General features: G+C 48.6%; 1 protein-coding gene across 1 annotated transcript; it reads right to left on the reverse strand.

Moving 5' to 3' along the window:
- Positions 1-2,496: 2,496 nt before the first annotated feature.
- DIPK2B (divergent protein kinase domain 2B) lies at positions 2,497-20,135 on the reverse strand. The gene is made up of 5 exons (XM_059840020.1): positions 19,726-20,135; positions 14,532-14,796; positions 7,593-7,766; positions 4,816-5,104; positions 2,497-3,563 (listed from the first exon to the last, which is right to left on the reverse strand). Exons 1-5 carry the CDS (start codon positions 19,956-19,958, stop codon positions 3,223-3,225), a joined length of 1,302 nt encoding a protein of 433 aa, XP_059696003.1. The 5' UTR covers positions 19,959-20,135; the 3' UTR covers positions 2,497-3,222.
- Between the last annotated feature and the right edge of the window lie 530 nt (positions 20,136-20,665).

The following is a 20,665-nucleotide window of genomic DNA, read 5'->3' on the forward strand; positions in this document are numbered from 1 at the left end:
GCAGCCTCAACCCCCTGAGAAATGGCAGTGTCAAAATACACTGCAAGTCAAAATAAAGCCAAAACCACCACAGTTTTACAAACCTCTTGACATGAAAACTCTAAAAATATGTGGGACATAGGGCACTAAGAGAGACACCTGATAAGCAGCTGGGCATAAAGGCAGCTGCAAAATACCCACAGAAAAAGGAGGTGCTGAGGCTGCCTTGGAAATTGGTGGAAGATCCCTCCTGCCATCCTTGTTCTGCTGTGGAAACAGCTGAAGTTGTTACCAGGAACAGTTTGCAAAGGCTCAAACAAAGCCACTGACAGAAAACTTGAACACAGAGAGGAAAAAATTGCTTGAGAGTTCTTTTGGGAAGGATTAGGTTTTAAATAATTGCCATTTATAAGTTAATTTCACATCCTTTTGGAGCTTGGCCTACTAGGATTTGAAGGCTTGACTGAAGCTGGCAGACAGGGTGGGCAGTGATTCCAGAGTTTGACTGCCAAGAAAAAGGAAAATATTAAGAGTAAAAATTGGCAATTTTGGGGAAAAAAAAAAAAAAAAGGAGGCGAGGGAAATACAGGGAAACGAGATTTAGTTTAGGAAAATTATTGTTCTCTGAGCCATGGACTGATTTTATGGCTGGTTTATTAGTCACAGTTTTACATGAGCCTGGCCTTTGCAATCAATGTCTGCAAAGAAACTGGTGGAGAACACAGCTCCCAATGCTTTAATAATTTGTAAATCCACAATTTCGTTATTTTTAATCACGAGTGTTTTTTTTTAATTTAAATTCGTATCAAAGTCTATTAAAAGCAGTGGGGAGACTCCTCTCAGCTTTAACAGCTTTGAATCAAGCCCTGTAAAAATAGCTGCTACGTGTCTCAAGGCTTCTGCTGCAGCCTTGCACAGAGTCCCAGCAGCAAAGTAAAACTCTTGTGTTTCTGACCCCCAGCTCTTTCGGGCTCCGAGTTACCAGGGCCTGTGGGACACTTCTCTGTCCTTTTGCCCAGTGCTGGGCTGTTCCTGAGGGATCTGGGCTTGCTCCTGGCGTTCTCTGCTGAGCACACACATCCCCTCTGTGTTTCCTCTGTGTTTCCAGCACAGTGTGGGATAATCTCTGCAGGAAAAGAGCCCAGAGCGAACACCCAGCTCTCAGGTAAACCCACTCCCCAAGAGATGGGAGATGCAGACAGATTGAAGAAAAACTGATGGAAGCAGGTTGTTAGACAGCCTCGTGCATCTCAGTGAAGGACATGTTTTTCTTTCTGGAAGAGAGCCATGATGTAGAAATAGACTGAAAGCAGGAAAGAGGGCTGCAGCCGTGGCTGAGGCTGTATATTTAAACCTCTTTGCTGTCTGACCATCTGGGCCTGCAGCTAAACTTACCTACAAATTATTGTCAATGTTTCTGCATCTTGAGAGGTAAAAGGTGCACTTGAGACTTTATGCCAGGAAGAGAGGCAAAATAATTGTCCTGAGTCAGATTTCCCTCGTGTCAGACCTTTTTGTGTGGTTTTGGGTGCCCAACCTGTCCCATCAGCCTTCACCCACCCCTGCCTGGAACGCCAGGCTGGATGCTCTGTGTGCACAGAGCCCCCCACAGCCAACACAAAATCTGGGCTTTCATTCCTTCTCTGTACAACACAAGCCAGAACAACCCCTGGCAATGCAAATGCACTCATGTCTTTTTCTGCCTTTACACTTTTAACAAATTTTTTTTTGAACCATAGCTAGAAGAAGACGCTTTCCATGATGAAAATTCTTGTGGATGATCCAGAAAGCCTAATTTCTCACTTAGCACAGTCATTTGCTCAGTGACTCCTGCATGCCTGAATCCCAGGAGAAAACCCCAAACCCAGGTGAGGTCTGTCTGACCCCTACTCATCAGGGAAGGTTTGGTGTGGGCTTCTGACACCTCACAGGGAGCTCACATGAGGGGGACTGACAGATTCTGGGTGACAAAATATGTGTTTTGCCACTTTTGCAACCATCTTGTGCAAAATGAGGCACCAGGATCTAGCCCTGGTTTGACAACTGCTGTGAAATGTTTCCAAAATCACCCCAAATTTTAAGTGCCTGACTCATTCCTTTGGGGACTGGCTTACCAATTCCTCCTCTGGAAGGCAAAGGGATGAGGATTGCTGTAGCTCTTGCTGGTCAGAACTTAGATCTCCCCAGCTCTTGGGGGGTGCCCCCGCCCCTACACTGGAGTATTGACTGTTTGGCAAGTCTTGTCAGGCTCAGGGTAAATTAATGTCTCATCCTCTGCCTGTGTTCCTTCTCCTCTTAAGGGACTTTTCCCATTTGATTTGTTTTGTGCAAATGGTTCCTCCACTTTAGAGAGAATAATGTGAAAATATCTGCTGAACAATCCCATCCCAGAGCTGGAGTTTTTTCCTCACCTTAAACCAAAGTCCTGTATTAGTACCTGGTTACTGTCCATTGACTTGAGAAAGACTAGAAACAATTATATTTGGTGATTAGAGAAATTAAGTCTCAAGAGACATGGAACTTTCAACTTTTTAATGCTTTTGATTGTGTCTTTCTGTTCTGTGTGTCACCAAAGGAATAAAATTAAAATGTTTTATAAAAGTGAGCCGTGATGGGTGATGGTACAGAACTGATCTGGTCATCCCATTTATCTATGATTCTTAGCACATTAAAAATAGCCACAGGGAAACTCTTAAATGTACCCATCCATCCATCCATCCATCCATCCATCCATCCATCCATCCATCCACCCATCCATCATCCATCCATCCATCCATCCATCCATCCATCCATCCATCCATCCATCCATCCATCCATCCATCCATCCATCCCTCCCGTATTATTTATATATAATCTCCCTCAGAAAGGGTTTCTTGGCAATAAAGATCCTCTGTCTAGCTGGTTGTGAGCATCCTGCCTTCCTTGTTTTTCAACAAATGGCATGGGAAACTCTTGCAAGGCCAAAACACGTGGATGAGATTTATTAATCCTGTGGCCCCTTGTCAGTCATGACAATGTAAATAATCCATAAACCATGTCTAAGCCATACACCATGTCTATATCCCATGTAACAAATGCATCTCTGGGAGATGAATAATAAATCCCATGTGCACTCCACTCCCTCTTACACCGAGAACGCCCTGGATTTGGGGCAGCTCCTTCCAGCCACCCTGGCTCCTTCTCTCTTCCCAGGCTGGGAGGGGGCTGGCGCTGCCCCAGTCCCCGCCAGGCACAGCTCCAGGGTCAGTATTTGTCACTGTATCTGCAGTCAGGGTAGCGGTAGGCGAAGCGGGAGTCGCAGGAGCGCAGAGGTTTCAGGATCCCTGCCAGCTCCGCCATGGCCTCGCTGGCACCGCCACCGTCGCCGAGGCCGCGGGCGCAGCGCCGCAGGAAGGCGTCGATGCTCTCCTGCACGGGGGGCAGGAACTTCCCCGACAGCAGCTTCGGAAGGAGGTCTTGACACACCAGGACAAGGCTGTGCTTGTCCCTGATGGAGTCGCAGGACACAAACGCAGACTGGCAGTCCACAGTCAGGCAGCTGAAGATGTCTTTATACTCCTGTTGGCCATCGATCAGCTGGCTCCCTGTTGGGGACAATTAAACCGCTTGTTGGAAACATAACAGTGAGCTGCTGGACAGCCAGAGATATCTGTGCCTCTGTGGTAACACCTCTAAAGGATGTGACCACCTTTCCCTGCAAATTACTCGGTGCTGAAGCTGTGTGTGTGCCAATTTTCTTGCTTTTGAAATATGTATATTTTTCTGAATGACAGAGCTCTTCAGAACTGCCTGTCAGAGGAACTGGAGATGAGTCTGTCGAGTCAAGCTGATGCAGAAAAAATGAGAATTGGAGTACAAATCTAAAATGTGGAGCTCCTACAAAAAACTACCACAAATAGCCAGACCTGTAATTTTTTCCATGTTAACCAAAATCATTACATTGCAACAACAGCTCATCTAGCTAAAGTCAAGTTAACAGTCATAGCTACTGGGATAAGAAAAGGAAATCCAGTGGAAAATTTTCTGACAGCTGCTTCTGAATATTCTAAATACTCAGCTGAATGTGTGAGCTGAGGAAAAACCTTTTGAAAATCTGAATATTCAAAATGAAACTGTTAAATTATTGGATGAATAGTCTTTGACTAGGTCTACTTGCAGGAGTAGACGAATGTAACCTGTAAAAGTTGAATACTAATTCTTGATTTTATGTAAAAGTGACAAAAAGGGAAATTTTGTTATTAAAATATATATTTGTCATAAATATATATATATAACAATAATATATATTGTTATAAATAATAATAACCATTACTAGTCAATGTGATAAATGCACATAAAAATGGTCTAATTTGACCCACTACTGAGAGCAAACAAAATTACAAAATTTCTGCTGGCAAATATTGACATTTGTGTGGCAAAAGTTTGAAAAGGAAGGCTTCAAATGGGAGCATTGGGCACACCGTGCACTCTGAAAGCTGCTGCCAGCTGCAGAGTGGCCACCAAAGCGCCGACTACACGAACACAACACCCATCACCTTCCCGACTCAGAGCCAGGATGGCAGGAGCTGCTGATGGTGAGTCTCTCCGTGAACTTCTCATCATTTAATTTAGCAAGGGGTGTTTGGTTAATTAAATAAAAACCAAAGAAAAACCAACCAAAAAACCCCCAAAAACAAACAAAAAAACCCCCCACCAAAACCCAAAAACACCCAAACAACCCCAAAACCCAAAAAAAACCGGCAGCAGTAGAGCCAAGGGCAGAAGGGGAAAGATTTGTCTGCCCTGCCTCCCGAGCCCTCCCGTGACAGATGCATGGTCACAGAGCCTGCTGAGTACCTTCCTCCTTGTCGATGATGCCCAGCGTGCTGGCATCCCGGATGAACAGATGCCCGTTGCTGAACACGCCGAAGGTGCCAGCGTCCACGTGGGTGAAGTAGAAGAAGTAGTTGAGGTCGTTGGTGGCCATGGAGCGCAGCACGGCCAGGAGCTGCAGGGCCAGGTCCGCGGCCACCTCGGGCGCCGCGCCGAAGAAGTCGCGCAGGGGCCGGGTGCTGGCGCTGACCAGCAGGCGCCCGCAGGAGCCCAGGTACCGCGGGAAAGGCCAGCCCTCCACGTCAGGGAAGATCTGTGGGCAAGAGCAGCCATGGGGGGATTACCCCTGCCCACTGTTTGGGGAACCACCTGCCTCTCAGAGTGCCCTTTCTGGCTCCAAGCAGCAGGGTTGTTGTCGGAACCCAGGAAATTCCTCTGGCTGCCCTGGAGGGCTTGAGACCCTGTCTGGGGGGCTCAGAGACCTTGGCATGTGGATGCCATGGGACAGGGAGAGAGAAACAGCAAGCGTTTCTCACAGGGGCTTGTGAGAAGTTTTAGGGAGCTGGAAAGTTGTGATAACCATTGACTATAAACAATTTGCAGGTGCTGTTTTTCTACTGTTCCTCTCAAGGACAGTGAGTGAGAAAGATGTTTCTGTTAGTTAGTCAATAGAATAGAATCTATTGTACCACTCTATAAAAACTGTGCAGTTCTTTTGAATAAAGCCTTCTTTGCCTTTTCGACCATCCTGCCTCTCACCTGTTCCTGCCCCGAACTCGGCGCAAGAGTAACATTGGCACAGAGCCCAAGACCCCTGTGCCCTCAATCTTGACCCATGGAAACAATTACCAACCTTTATATGAAGAATTACAAGTCAAGAAAGTTTAAGTAGAATTATAGTGAATTTATCACGGGATGAAAAATAGATTTTTGAGGTTTTTAGAATGGGGGCTCGGGGTCCCAAGATGGAGGAATTTGGGTGTGCCTTGTCCTTTTTCCTTCTTCTTCCTAGCCTCCATCTTCTGGGTGATGTTGGCACTTTTAGATTGGTTTAGGGTAGAAGCTCACTGTCTGACATAGGTGATAGGTATTGGGAAGTTATGGTAAATAATGTACATGTAGTTTTTAGTATAAAAGACAACACCACCTCTGAGGTGGTCAGTGTGCCTCAACTCGGCCTGCCAGACAGACCTGTAGTGGGTTAGAGAAAGAATGTTATAGATAAGAAACAATAAACAACCTTGAGAACGAGAACAGAAACGTCCTGACTCCTTCTTTGACTGCCAGGCTGGGAAAAAGAAGCTTGTACATATCTCAGAGTCACTCTGACAAGCAGAGATTCTGAGAGGTTGTGGTTTGGTTCTTAAATCACCCTGAAATCATTCCTCACCCATCCAACTTACTACCCCATCCTGGAGGAGTTAGGATGCTTTTTTCTTTTTCTTATGGTTCTTTTTTGTAACGGAGGAAGAATCTGGTATTTTGAGACTTATTCTGAGCGAGACTAAGTGGAAAGTCCAAGATAATAATAGTTTTCAGATTCATGAAAATTTTAGCCACAGAACAGCTAAATTTAGGTGTCTTTGATGGGTCCCTCATGAGCACTGAACAGATGAAGTCACAGCTTGGAGTTGAGGTAAGGCTAAAGCAGTTTTTGCTAATTGGTGAGAACTGCCAGGCTCATTTGTAAGAGACTTTGCAGTCTCAGGGGCAGAAGTGGTGGGTGTTTGCTCCAGTGGAGACACCTGGGCTGGGCTCCCTGCATCCCTGCAGCTCGTGCCAAACTGTGTGACTGCTGAGCTATGCCAGCACAAAGCTTTCTGTCATCTGCATTAAAGCTCATCTGTGTCCCCAGCACCTCAGACCCCAGCACCTCAGACCCTGCCAAGGCATTATGAACTCATCCAGTTTCACGTTTAAGGTTACTTCTCCTTTCTGCTGCTCAGGCATTCTGGGCAACTGTGTAAAAATCTAGCTTCTTCTCTTTGGCATATTTTTCTCATGTCTTCAAGTTGTGTTCCCATGTCTTCAGAGTGCTAGGAGCCACAGCTTCATGTCCCAGTGACCCATAACTGGGGTGGCTGAATGACCCCCAGGAGCCTCCAGAGCACGAGCACCATTCCCCCTCCTTGGGACCACGCAGAGCCCTGTGAGCTGCTGGGTGCAGAGTGGCCTTGGGCCAGAGATGGATGATGCTGCCACTGCCATCTTTTCTTCATGGAATCATGAAGGGTTGCAGGAACCAGCAGTGAGGACTAAAGGTGTGATGGGGAAAGGTGAGGATTCTCCTTTGGACACATAAGGAAAGAGAGGAGCTGCATGCCAGGCAGGTCAGAAGGGGTCCGGGGAAGGGTGTAAGGCCTCCCAGGTCACCACCTTCAAACCCAGAGCCAGTTAACAGTAGCCTGCAAATGGAAAACACAGCACTGGCACGTGGAGCATGGAAATCATGCTCTTTCTCTTCCAGAAACAGGCTGTGATTTTATGTAATCCATTAGCAATGCAAACCTAACTCTTCGAAGTGTTTGGGATGTGTAAAACCTTGGATTTCACAGCACTCTAGTGCAATAACACACCTGGGGTTCCCTATCTCTCCCCAGCCTCACAGGCTGATGCAGGGAGCACCTCAGGAGCCTGCCTGGCTTCATCCCCCCGACCCCATAGAAGAAACACACTTTTTGAATGCCAGGGAGTTGATAAGGGCCAGGGCTGGCACTCTTCTGCCACTGAGGCTGGCACACATCTCACGCTTGTGAGGGGCTGTGGGGTGGTGTTTCAAGCTGGGGCAGGCTGGCACGTACCTGTAGGAGGATGGGGTGGGAGTTCACTGCCAGGGTGTAGAGCAGGCGCAGCTTGTCCCTGTCAGTGAGGTGATCCATGTAGATGCTGCCGGCGTCCGGCACCTCGGCGTAGCGCCGCACGATCCTGTCCAGGAGCCGCTGGGACGGGCAGCGCAGCAGGGGGCTGGGCAGGCCCTGGGAGAGGGGGAAACACAGCAGGGAAGTCTGATTCCAGCCCGAGACATTGCCATGTGTTGGAACCCAGGAAATTCCTCTGACTGCCCTGGAGGATTTGAGACCATGGCAGGGGGCTCGGAAACCTTGGCACAGGGTCAAAGACACCCGTGCTTTTGATTTTAGCCCTTGGAAAAAACAATTACCAACTTTGTGCCAGGAGTTACAAGCCACAAGGGTTTGAGTAGAATATTAGTGAATTTATCACAGGGTGAAAATGGAGAATTTTGGGGTTTTTAGGATGGGGGTTCAGAGGCCAAAATGGAGGAATTTGGGTGTGCCTTGTCCTTCTTTCTCCTTCTTCCCAGCTTCCATCTTCTGGGTGATGGTGGCACCTTTGGATTGGTTTAGAGTAGAGACGGACTGTCTAACATAGGTGATAGATATTGGAAAATAATTGTAAATAAAGTACATGTAGTTCTTAGGATAAAAAGACAACACCACCCTGAGGGTGGGCAGTGTGCCACGGACTGACCTGCTGAACGGACCTCAGCAGGCCAGGGAAAGAATGTGATAGAAAATAAACCACCTTGAAAACCAGAACAGAACTTCGGTTGCTGGGCTGGCAAAAGAGACTCTAACACATCTCGGGGTCATCCCGACCCCAGAGACTCCGAGAGCAATGTGCTTGGGTCATGCTGGGGGTGTACACACACCTCTGTGCTCTGCCCACTGTGCCCCTGCTTGCTGCAGCACAGCTCTGAAGGATGTGGGCACACAGGGCATCTCACCATTCCCAGGAGAGGACCTGTGCCATTCAAAAATGCCATTTCCCACCTCAGGTTTCAAGAATGGCCCCCATCCCTGGGCACTGCAAATCTCATATTCTCCCAGCTGCACAACACCACATCACTCCACAACATGGGACTCTTCCCTCTGCCTGGGTTTCCAGCCCTGGCATTCCTGGTGGAGGCCCTCCAGTTGTTACGACAGTGAGTCACTTCCCTCATTAAATAATCTTCAGATCACTTCGTTATTTGCTTAACCTGAGAGCAGCTTTCTTGGAAATACTATTTGCCAAGGTCAGTAAACATGCTTTAAAATGTAAATAAACATTATGTGTGAGTATAAGCACAGGATATGTTCTCTCTCTGATAAACTCATGCATTAACTATCAAAACCAAATAGCCTGTGTTTATTTTTTGTAAATACCAGCAACAAATAGAGAACTGTTGGGCTAATGGAGTCAATTATCACTGTATTTCACCCTTCAGATTTGGAGGTTTGGCTTGTAAAATTGCATGAGCAATCTATGGCTGGGATAAATGGCATAGAAAATTATACCTTCATAGTCAAAAATAGCCTTTTTTAATTTTACAGTTAGTCTTCCTTAACAGCCAAGGAGAGTTTATATATGGAGGGTTGCCCACAGTGGCACAGAATCACTGCCCTGACATGCCTCTGCTGGGGAAGGGAATTAGGTTTTTTTAAGCCTCTTTATTAAAAATTATTCCATTTGCCAAATTTTCCCTTTTGAGTTTTGTTTATAATTTGATGGCTGGGAGATGTGCTTCAGAGGAAAGGGAGGTGGAGCTCAGGCTGCTCCCTGCCATCCTTCATGCTGAGAGCAAAGATGTGACGCAGCATCTCCCCAGGTCACATGGCAGCTCTGAGGTTGGTCCTTCTCAGCCCCTCCTGTGCGAGCTGTTCAATTGGCACACAACACTGAACCACCCAGACGTGACAAAGAAATAAAGGAACATGGAAAGGATGAGTGGGATGCTTTCCCAGATGGAGGAGGAAAGGGGGGAATTAGATGTCCCACATCTCTTCCTCTGCATCCCTGTTGGCCTCAGTGAGATCCCAGCCACTCCTTCCTCGGCCATCAGTTGCACAAAACAAGTCCAAAATGCCAATAGCTGGTCCAAACTACCTGAGAAGGTCAACCACAACTGAAATGTTGTTTCATGAAAACTGAAAAACCTTTCTTGCTCCCCCCCAAAAAGACATTTGCCAAAAATAATTCTATTCAGTTCCTGTTGCAAGTCTTCAGACACTCCTCTGAAAATTTTCCTTATGAGGAAAATGTTTTCTCAATTAATTGTGTAAAACCATAGAAGAGGCACAGGAGGAGGGATGGTTATGGATTTCTGTCTTGCAGCACTTGCAGGAACATTGTGGCTGACTCTATCACTTTCCCTTTGGAGGAGAATTGATAAAAAATGAGCAGAACAAAGCCGTGTAAAGTAAGAGACAAATGGTGGAGAAAGTCTCTTGCAGCTCCATGTGTATGCAAATACTTGCAGCCAAAGTTAGAAAGCCTTGCTGCTCCCAGGAGTCTGCAGTGCAAAAGCTGAGGCCCTGAAGAGTACAGGGTGGGAACATAAATCACAGTGGCAGCGAAGGCATGGATGGTGTAATTAGGGTTTTTCTGAGGTCAGAGCTCATCCTCTTAACATAAATGTGGGTGCATGCTGCCCGTGGTGCTCATGGCTGCTGATTCCCTGAGGAACTGTTCCATGGAGGTGTGGGAGCAGAGGGGCAGGGCTGGGTGCTGACACCTTTGCATCAAACATGGGTGCAGCTTCCTACAGTTTGATGAAGTCCTGACCCATAAAAACTGGGCAATGGGGCCTTTTGATTTCAGCAGAGACAGTCAACAGCATAAAGCTCAGCACCTGCTTGATTGTTTCAGTGGAGAGGGGGCTCACCTTCTTGCAGGCTGATGGAAACACCTCTACAGCAGAAAAGGAGCTGGAGTTGTAAAACTGTCAGACAAAAACTGTCAATGGGAGAAAAATGTGAGGAAGACACACTCGAAACACTGGAGATACAGATTAATCTGAGAATATCTTAAGTGCTTTGCAGTGACTTATCACCCCAGAGAATAAGACCTGACAGACAGCCTGATGTATTGTTTGTGACTGATGTGGAAAGCTTCTTATTTACTTCGATTAAATACCCACATTTCTATATCTGATAGCGAGCAGTTCCTGCAAAGCCTACCTCCACTCAGCTGAGAGCTCTCAAACCCTACTATACAGTACAGGATGCATTTTAAACTCCATGAGTTTATGCATATGTAGCTCAGACAAGCCCAGAATTCACTTGGATGTAAAGACAACGTGTGGAAGACAACTTCTTGCTCTGTTTTCTTTTCAGACAGCCCAAGAATAGATGGCCCAGACCAGGAGCACAGCTGCCCATGAGCCACTACCTGCTTCACCAAAATACCAGGTCTAGGATAGGTTCCAGGAGGAAACACTTGGATATAAGTGTCAAAGCACCTATGGCTCCTGGTGATGTGAATCCAAGGGTTTCCTTAACTTTCAAAAGAAAGAATGCTCTGAGAAACTCAACCTCACTGCCAGCAGGTTTATGGAAGTACCTCTCTGACAATGAGGTACTGGGTCAAAGAGGTGGCAGGTCTAGGAGGTGGCTCTGGGAGCCCCAAATTCCCATCCTTCCCTGGGATGGACATGTGAGTGAGCTGCTGACCCTGTGCAGCAAGGAGAGATGTGGACTGAACTCCTAACCAGGGTGCTGGTGCATCTGCTGTGGGTAGGGCGAGGTGCTGGTCAGCAGCTGCTGGTCAGTAGTCTCAGTCCATCCTAGAGAATCCATCTGGATGAAAATGCTGGATTTTCACCTTGATACTGCTTTCCTCTATCTGCCTTCAGCATTTTTCAGGCTGTGCTTTGTAGGCAGGGCTGTACATTTTCCCTGTGGGTGATCTGTGCTGAAACCAGCCTGCTTTGTAGCCCCTCCAGCAGGAAAGCATACAGAGCTTTGGTTTGAGGTGATGAGCTCCTGGTGAAGCCCCTGGTGTCTGGGGCTGCTGAGCAGGCTGAGGCCCAGCTAAATCCTGCTCATCTCTGAGGCAGGCTGGATTTTAAGGCTGAAGACTTTGCTGCATCCAGTAAAGATTTTCCTTGTGGCTGGTGAAATAATCGCTGTGGCAGGCGGCTCAGCTGACGGCTGGGTCAGGCAGGGCAGGCAGCACAGAGTGGAAAAACATCACTTCAGGGTCTGTCATTCTGATTCAAGCCCGTTGTGGTTTGTCATGGTGCTCTGTCTATCAGACAAAATTACCTGGGCCCATTGGCTTTCCCCAGTGCTGCTATAGAGGATGAACAGCAGGGAAAGGAGAACAAGCTCTGCTGTGTGACTGCAGCTCTGTGAAACAGGCTGGGCAACCTGTCAGGCCTTGAGCGAGGTGTTCTGTTAACACCTCTGGAAAGAGGGAAAGCAGGAGAACACAGCCCTACGAGCAGTTCTTTAGGTAGGTATTTGCAGAGACATGGGAGCCCCAAAACCCCTCTCCACTGGCTCCTGCTGGGTTGCCAATAACCTCCCTGGGATGGCCAGGGAGGAAGGGGATCCCCATCCCTGTGGGGCTGGATGGACTGGGGAGGTCAGACTGCAACCTGTGGTGGCCCACACAGCAGGGCTGGGATGGGGTCTCACACACAGACTCACACACACAGTATGACTGAAGTTGTTGCCACTGGCTGTTTTTAATTAAGACCACTGTGAGAGCAGAAGCCATTTGCAGAGCACATGCCTGATCTTAAAAACTGATTGCTGCTGAAATTTGGTGATGGGGAAGTTGGTCCCAGGGTCTCTGGATCACTATACTTCTCTGTGTATTCAAATCTATATGCTGATAGAAGGGATTTAAATTCCAATTTTTGTTTCTCTGATTGATTTGTTAGAACTAAAGGACCATGAAAACATAATCAGAGCAATCCTGAGGCTGTTGTGCAAAGTTCTGGGCCTCCCTGCAGCCTCCCATGCCCTTTCCACCTAAAAAGCTGCAGGGGTGGATGAAATGTCCCTGGGAGTTTGTCACTGGGCTTGTCCCCCCAGGCTGGCCCTGAGCTCACTTCAGAGGTGCCCTGGAGCTGGCATCAGCTCAGCTCAAACTGCTGCTGAGAATTCCCCTGCACAGGGAAATTCCAGGGAGAAACTGGATAGGTGCAAGGGCAGGGTGGCCAGCCAGGGTCTCTGGTGGTGCTGTGTGTGCACATGGGCATCCATATATGTGTGTGTGCCCTGTATGCAGCCCTGCCAGCTCAGCTGGCATTTCAGACTCCGAGAGGACAGGGTAGGCAAAACTGTACCACATGAAGAGCCTTTTAAGGAGAAGGATTTGGGCTCAGCTGATGATTTAGCTCTGCAGCAGGTCTGAGATACCACAGAGCCACATTTCTCCAGTTACTTTTTCACCCAGCTCAGCAAATGGAAGTTTTGAGCTCTCGATTCCTTCCCTTTCCCTCAGCAGTGCTGGGGAGCAGGGGGACAGCGCAGTTTGGCACAAACACCTGGGGCACTCCAGCAAGGCTGGAGGACCTGGCAGCCCAACCTGCCCTCCTGCAGGCCCCTGCAGGGCTGCCTGGGGCAACAGTGGTGGCCAGCAGGTGCCTGGGCTGCCTGCCCGCCTAAGGAGTTGTCCCTGCCCGCAAGCTCAGGTGAGGGATGCTCTGAGTGGAAGTGATACACCATCCCCTCTCTCTAGTGCCTCTCCCGAGGTTACTAAACAGAGTACAGTGTAGCTTTGCTCCAAAAATCTTTTCCCTGTCAGGTGTGGAGGGTACTGACTTCAGGGTGACCTGCTGTGCTGGACTGGCAGTGATTTGGGTGAGTCCTTTTTGGGGTAGCCCAGTGTATCCCTCCCTCTCTCTCCTAAGGTGTGCTGCTCCACAGGGTAACAGTGGAGGAAGAGCTAAAGCAGCATAGCTTTAGCACTCACCAGAGCTGAATGGATGCAGCAAGCAGCTGCCTGTACAGAAATATAAATGGAGTCACTTTTTCACAGTCACTTCTCTCTTGGAATGGGAAGAAGTACCGGAATAATCCTTTGTCTCTCAGGTCTTGTTCAGTGTATGTCCACCCCCCACCCTGGCCCCTGCCCTTTCCAGGGGTGATTGTGATGTTTTGCTGTTGTTTGGGTGGGGTGAGGGGGATGCCCTGTGCTGTGGCTGCCCATTTACCTGGTGGTGTGACCCACACTCCCCGTGCTCCTGTCCTGGCTTCACCTGTGACACCCCAGGACTGTGAGAGAAAGGGCAGTGTGCTTCCTTGTGCCTGAGGTCATTTGCTATGGATGGCAGGAGAATGAGTAATCGAGGCTTTGGCTCTGACTGCCCATGCCCCTCATCCTGCCAGCCACCAGCAAGAGAGACCCACACTGACTTGGCCCCTGGCCCAAAGCAAAATCGCTTTCAAGGCACTGGCTGCCCTTGTAGGTATAAATTTATGATGAAAAAAACCCCAAAACTCCACTATGCTGAGACATGATGGAAAACTAGAAAAAAAAAAAAAAATGGCACTAATTTCTCCACTGGAGCTGCTACCACGTTTGTGTGCACAGCCTGTCCTGTTGTTATCCCCGTGCCTGAAGCCACCTGGTGCTATGGCTTTGCACAGGGCTTCAGCTTCAACCTGCACAAGAGCCAGGAGCTGGTGCTGGGGCCAGGCCCCATCCCAGCCCTGTACAGGCTGTGCCATGGCATTACCTATGGTTGGCAGGGCTTGGCCTTCAACTGTGGCACTTTCCTTCCCATCAGGGCATCATTTTGCCTCTCCCCTTTGGCTGGTGGGCTTGGCTGGGGGCACACAAGGCTGTCCCATTGTCCCTGACCGAGCTGAGCGCCTGCCACCACCCAATCTCACCCTCCAACCAGCGAGTTACAACCACATCCCCACGAGACCCTAAACCCCACGGGACCCGCTCTCCCCCGTGCTCCCCCAGCTGTGGCGGGGCACCAGAGCCCCCAGACAGACCTGCACCAGGTCGGGTGTGAGGCGCTTGGCCCGCAGCCACTTCTGGAAGCGCTGGGTGCGGCGCAGGGCGCGCTCCAGGCTGCAGCTCTTGGTCCTGAGCAGGGAGGTGCAGATGCGCTTGTCCGCCCGGTCGTGCTGGTACTTGGAGGTCAGGCGGGTGATGTCCACCAGCCGCCAGCTCTTGGCATCGTCCGTGTAGTTGCCCGAGTAGCTGAGCAGGGAGCTGGGGGGCAGCTTTAAATGAGAAGAAAGCCAGGTGTCAAACCTGCCAAACCAAAACGAGAGCCCCACGGAGAGCGGGTTAAAAGCCGCACGGACACAGCGCCCGCCCCGCTGAGCTGCTCCTCCAGGCCGGCCCCTGGGGATTCCTGCCACTGCCTGGCAAAGGCTGAGGCACCCTAGCTGGGTGGCCCCGGGGTGAGCAGGCTGAAACCATCAGCTAAGGAAATGTGCTTTGCTAAAAAAGTCCTTCTTTGCTTCCCGCTAATACCATCCCTTGTCATGAATGCTGCCGTGGAGTGAAGGGTAAAACACCCAAATGGGGTCTTTTGGGTAGAGAGAGGGAGGAAAGGGAGAGGGCTGCAAGGTTTTGGTTCATGAAGAATTCCTGGTGTTTTTAATTTTCCTATTTCTAGAGAAATGATCCCAAAAAAAGAGTACTTGACACTTTAAAGGACCCTCCTGATATTAAAACTTAACAACAAATGTAATTGAGAATATCAAAATGACCTCTTGTTTTGAGGTGGTGGCTTTTGTCACTGCAGGGGTCTACCTGTCTCCCCCAACATCCCTGCCTGTATTTTCTCCCATAACATCCCTGACTATTTTTCAGCCAGGATGAGTGACCTCCCTGACAGCAGCAGAGTTTGGGGTGTGATGGGGATACAGGGTGTGATGGGGGGACAGGGTGCGTGTGCCCTGGGTGTGCAGTGCCTCTGTAGCCATGGAGATCTTGCACTAATTTGCTCCCCCTCCACAGGCACAGGAGGGGAGCATATGGGCTGGGTAATTGGGTAATTTTTTTTTGTTTCAGCAGCCCCCTCAGCCCAGCCCACACGCGCGTCGCACACGCCGGAGCCGAGGAGCGTGGTGCCTGCTCTGGGAGGGTGTCTGTAACCTGCTCTTGGAAAATGGCCCAACTCTGACCTTTGGTTTGGCCAACATCCTGCCCTCGCTGCCTCTGAACCCTCCTGCCCTGAGCTCCTTGTCCAAGTGTGTAGGAAAGCGCGTCCTAATTTAATCTCACCCTGAATTAAAGCCGGTAGCTCAGAAGTGAAACAGGAGAGGCAAGAGGTTCCCTGCAGGATTAGCCTAGCTGGAGTTTCAGACTGCTTACAAGACATTAACAAGTCTGAAAGCTGAAGCTGGTCGTTCCTTTCGAGTTCCATTTGGGAAATTGGCACAAAGAAATCTGAGGAGGATTACTTTTCTATGATTTCAGGCAAATAACTGACTCAGTGACACGAGCCACCATCTGCAATCAGAAACTGATCAGATGATCCTTCCTGAAGGCAGCACCCCACTCCCTTTCCCATCACAGACCCTGTGCAGCTGAGCTCTGGGGCAGGCACAGGTGCCTAGGATGGGTGAAACCCTGGTGCTTCTCCTGCTTTGGCTTTCAACTCCTGCCATGTGCCTCCTTCCAAAAATTTACCATGGAGGATGACTAGAAATGGCGGAACCTTGTGTGAACAGGTTGGTGAATTCCAGCATTTCAGTTGTTTGGGCATTTTGCCTGATATGAAACTGAAGATTCCCTACAATTAAAGCACCTGACATAATAAACATTTTGTTTGGGTTTGGGTTTTTTGTTTTGGTGGGTTTGTTGGTGTTTTGGGGGTTTTTTTGGTCTGGTTTTTAGCTAGGATTAAAGAGAAGAGAATGATTGCTGCGCCTCACTGTGATTGTTGTGCATCAGGACCTCTCCCAGTGCCTAATCTGCAAAGCAGGCACAGCGTGCCAGGCACGTACTGGGAAGAGATGGCTCTGGGCTGCCTTTCTCTTTCTTTCTTCCTTTCTTTTTTTTTTTTTTTAAGTTAAGCACAAATATGCCTTGTGACTTGACTCAAGCTCGTGTGTTCAGGGGATCTCATATCAGGCAGAGAGCAGGAAAGTGCCACCTGCAGTGTGCAAGCAGCACATGGATGTGTGAAATCCAGGGCTGAGCATTAATTTGAGGGTGGCTGGAGTGATTCCCTCTGCAGATCTCTGGGGGGAGAACCACCCTGGCCTGGGAACCCACCATGGGCTGCAGCAAGTCTGTATTTGGCATCATTTCTGGGCAGCACAGCACTGGCCTGGCACATTTGCTGGATACTTTCAAGATTCATCATCAAGTTGTGCTGTAACCACTCCCTCTCGTACAGAGCTTTTTAGCTAAGGGCCAGCAAATCCTCTAAGACCTTCAGTAAGATCTATGCAAATAAGTGAGTCACAGATTACAGACTTTAGATCAACCCAGAACTAGATGCTGAAGAAATCTAAACTAGTTTTCCTTCTTTTTTTTTTTCCCTGAATGAAATGAAGTATTTTGTTTCAGCCAAAATAATTTTGCTTGCGTTTGGAATTTTAGATTTTTTTTGTTTTTAAAAGTAAGCTAAGTCTTAAAACAAAAGAATAAAGAAGTAACCTATAAACCCCCTCCTAATTGAAGCATTCCAGCTTTTCCAGTCTTCTTTCCCATTATTTTTGGACAAAGCTCAGGGCCAGCATTGGCACAAGTCTTTGAATAGTTTTGGTCAGCTCAGTTCTGCGATATTTTGAAAATCTTGTATTTTACAAAAACTTCCACTGCACTCTGCTCTCAGTACAGTTGGTAGACAGGCTTGGTATCCTCATTTACAGATGGATAAAGTTGGGCAAAGATAAGGGAAGTATAGAACATTAGAGCACAAGATGAGTCACCAGCCGTTCTGGGAACAAAACTCACATCTTCTCCCTGTGAACGCATGTCAGAGCTCCCAGGAATGATGGAGAATTAATGAAGCATGTTCCAAAGTGAAATAGCAGAGAGGAGCCCAAGTGCCATCCACCTTTGTGAACACGTGAAAAGGTACGAGGGTGGATCAAAGAGTCTAAGCACCACTGAAATTTCCCTAGTTTCAGCTCCCACTTGCCAAAAAATAATCCCAGTTTTTCAAGAAATAAGTGGGAGAAAAAGTTTTACCCATGCAAAGGAAAGCCTGAAGCTGAGTGACTGCTCAGGAGAACATTTTTAAGTTCCCCTTCCTGAAGCGCTCACAGCAGAACTTCACGTTATCACTTATGTGTGGGAAGCCAGCTGCAGGCTGGTGGGAGAGAAAAAGAAGTGTCTGGCTTTGGGAGCCCCTCTGTGTCCCCTGAGGCAGAAGTACTGTGCTCCCTCATGTTTGTGGCTCTGCACTCCTGGACCCCTCTGCACGCCTGCACCCCGTTCCTGCTGTCCCCTGGAGGAAAGTCAGCACGGGGCCCTCCTGCCTTGGCTCACATACCACCTCTCTCCCACAGTGCACTGTGCAGCTGGAACCCCACAGCCAGAGGCACTTCTGCTATTTTTGGCAGGACTGAGGGAACCTGCATGGCCCCAGCCTCCCCAGTGGCCAAGTGGGAGCAACCAAAAGGGAGCTGCTTTGTACCTGGCAGCAGTTCCCTGAAAACCCTGCACAGGTGAGCGGGGCTGCAGCAGGCTGGGGCAGCTGTGGTGCCACCCTGCTGCAGGGAATAAAATGCAGAGCAGACACTACCCTGGTTGCACCCCTGTCCCTGCAGACCCACACCAGCCTGTCAGCCAGCTGAGCATGCTGGGCTCATTGCAACTCCATGCTGCATTTTGGGACAGGAATCCAGGCTGGGCTGGGAGAACCCCAGCACTCAGCCCTGTGCACCTCACTCACTGCATTTTGGGAATCCAGGCTGGGCTGGGAGAACCCCAGCACTCAGCCCTGTGCACCTCACTCACTGCATTTTGGGAATCCAGGCTGGGCTGGGAGAGCCCCAGCACTCAGCCCTGTGCACCTCACTCACTGCATTTTGGGAATCCAGGCTGGGCTGGGAGAACCCCAGCACTCAGCCCTGTGCACCTCACTCACTGCTCGCTCTGGCACTGTGGACGTGGAAAGCAAAAGGGCAAAGTGACAAGGACTGGGACCCCCAATATGCTACAGCAAGGAGTGCTCTGGCTCAGCAAAGCCACAAGCTGCCTTTTCCCAGCAGCAGTGGAAGGATGGATGTCTGGTATTACAAGTCCATCCCAGACAAACCATTATGGTTTTACTATGCTGTGTTTTATAGGATAGTTTAAGATAAAAACGGTGATTTGTCTAATACTATACTACTTACATTATAGCATTAAAAATACAATTTTACTATAATAATTTCTTCTCCCCCAGGCTTTTAGATCTATAAAAGAAAGTGCATATGGCTCTATAAATCATATCAGACCCAATAAACCCTTCCTCTGCCAAGCACTGCCAGCATTTCCTCTGCTGTCATCAGATACGCTCTGCTTTTGAGCCTAAAAATGATTGGATTGGTCCAATGACCACTTGGACAGTGTGTGTCTCATCAACAGCGAGGCAGATGCAATTTTTGCCTTCAAGTTCTCACACAAATCTCCCCAAAATGTACCAGTAATTTAGCTGCGTGCCATTTTCAAGCGTGTGGGTAACCTCATGTGCAGAAGTCCTCATGCCTAAGGCAGGTTTAGATCCCTTTTGATCTTACTTAAAACGTGAAATTCTGCACATTCACGTTGTTGCACCTGGTACAAAATTATACAGCATGTTTGTATGTTTGTAGTTAACATACTCTGGTGGGAGCCTACAAAGCTAAACTCCCTTTTGCCTTCAGTCAGTTGCTCATAATAAAATACTTCCAGTAAATCTACACAGGCTGATTTCTTCCTTCCCTCCTCCCTTTCCCCATCATTGCCTTGAGTTTTTTTCAGAGCTCCTCTCTAGACAGAAATTTGTGCCTTTTACTCCTGCTTTCAAGTTACAGTTTAGAGCTGAAGTCTGATCATGTTTGCATTGCTTTAAAAGAAAAGAGACAAAGCATCAGCTCACAGGCATTAATTAAAACACTAAGTGCTGTAATGGCAACTGGGTGCTAAGTTGCTCTTTGCATTGTTGCCCATGAAAATACGTGGAAATTCTAATAGGCAACTTTCAAATTACTAAACAGAACGCTTTAAAAATTACTCTGCTGAGTTTCTGACCTTATCTCCTCTTTAAAGAACTTCTTGCATATGGATGTCCCAATGCAGGCGTTGCATTTATCAAGTCCCAGGAAAGTCCGGCCAAAACTGTAGCTGGGTTTGACGTGGGGCACAGATGGAGAAGCTGCTGCTGCTGCTGCTGCTGTGGAAGGGTTACAGCCCAGAGCCAAAACCAGGAGCAGCATCAATGGATCTGCAACTCTGGAGCAAAGGCAGCATATCCAGCGCCCCATCTACAGTAGTGGAGAGCTCTCTGCTTTTTGCAAGTTGTCCCTCTCTAGGATTTCGGTCTCTCTTTGATGACTTCAGCCTGCAGTGGTGAGCCCCGAAACACAGCAAGACACTCTGGGTGCAGGAGACACTGCTGCAGTCCCCATCCTGCCAGCTGGTCACTGGCTCTATTGGCTTGAGGTTTGGGTGGGAAAGATATGCTGTAGGGTGGGGAGAAGGAAATACATGGAGGATGCAGATAACTCGGGTTGCCATGGTTATCTTTCCTTTCCTTGTTGCAGCTGCTTTGGCCCCTGCTGACCCTCCCATCAGCCGACTTGGAAAACAACACCAAGGAGTGCTCATCTGCTCTTGGTGCAGACAAATGAAGGATATCCTGTCGCTGGAGAAAAGGGCACATGTGGGACACTTAGAAAAAAAACTGATTTGGGAGGAGTAGTAGTATGGCAGAAAAGCACATTTTACCAGAAGCCAGACCTTTGGTGTTGCTTTATCCCTGGAGATTTGTGGTGGCTCATGACATGACTTCTTGGATGCTTCCTTGGCCCTTCTCATGAAAGGCTGTCAGGTGGAATGATCACTGTTCTGTTTCTTGAAAACAGCATTGTTTAGCAGTGTGATTGCACCACAGAAAGCAGAATAGCCTGCAGCTTTCCCAAAACTCCCAGCTGTTAGAGCAGCCTGACCTCTACACCCCTCTTGGTTTTCA

This window comes from Haemorhous mexicanus, chromosome 2, assembly GCF_027477595.1.
Source record: "Haemorhous mexicanus isolate bHaeMex1 chromosome 2, bHaeMex1.pri, whole genome shotgun sequence".
NCBI lineage: Eukaryota > Metazoa > Chordata > Aves > Passeriformes > Fringillidae > Haemorhous > Haemorhous mexicanus.

Excerpts from the sequence above, each read along its gene's own strand:
- DIPK2B (XM_059840020.1), bottom strand. The coding sequence starts at position 19,958 with ATGGGGCGCTGGATATGCTGCCTTTGCTCCAGAGTTGCAGATCCATTG. Across the intron at positions 5,105-7,592 it reads CCCACCCCATCCTCCTACAG|ATCTTCCCTGACGTGGAGGG; the intron begins GTACGTGCCAGC and ends TCTTGCCCACAG. Across the intron at positions 3,564-4,815 it reads CATCATCGACAAGGAGGAAG|GGAGCCAGCTGATCGATGGC; the intron begins GTACTCAGCAGG and ends TGTCCCCAACAG.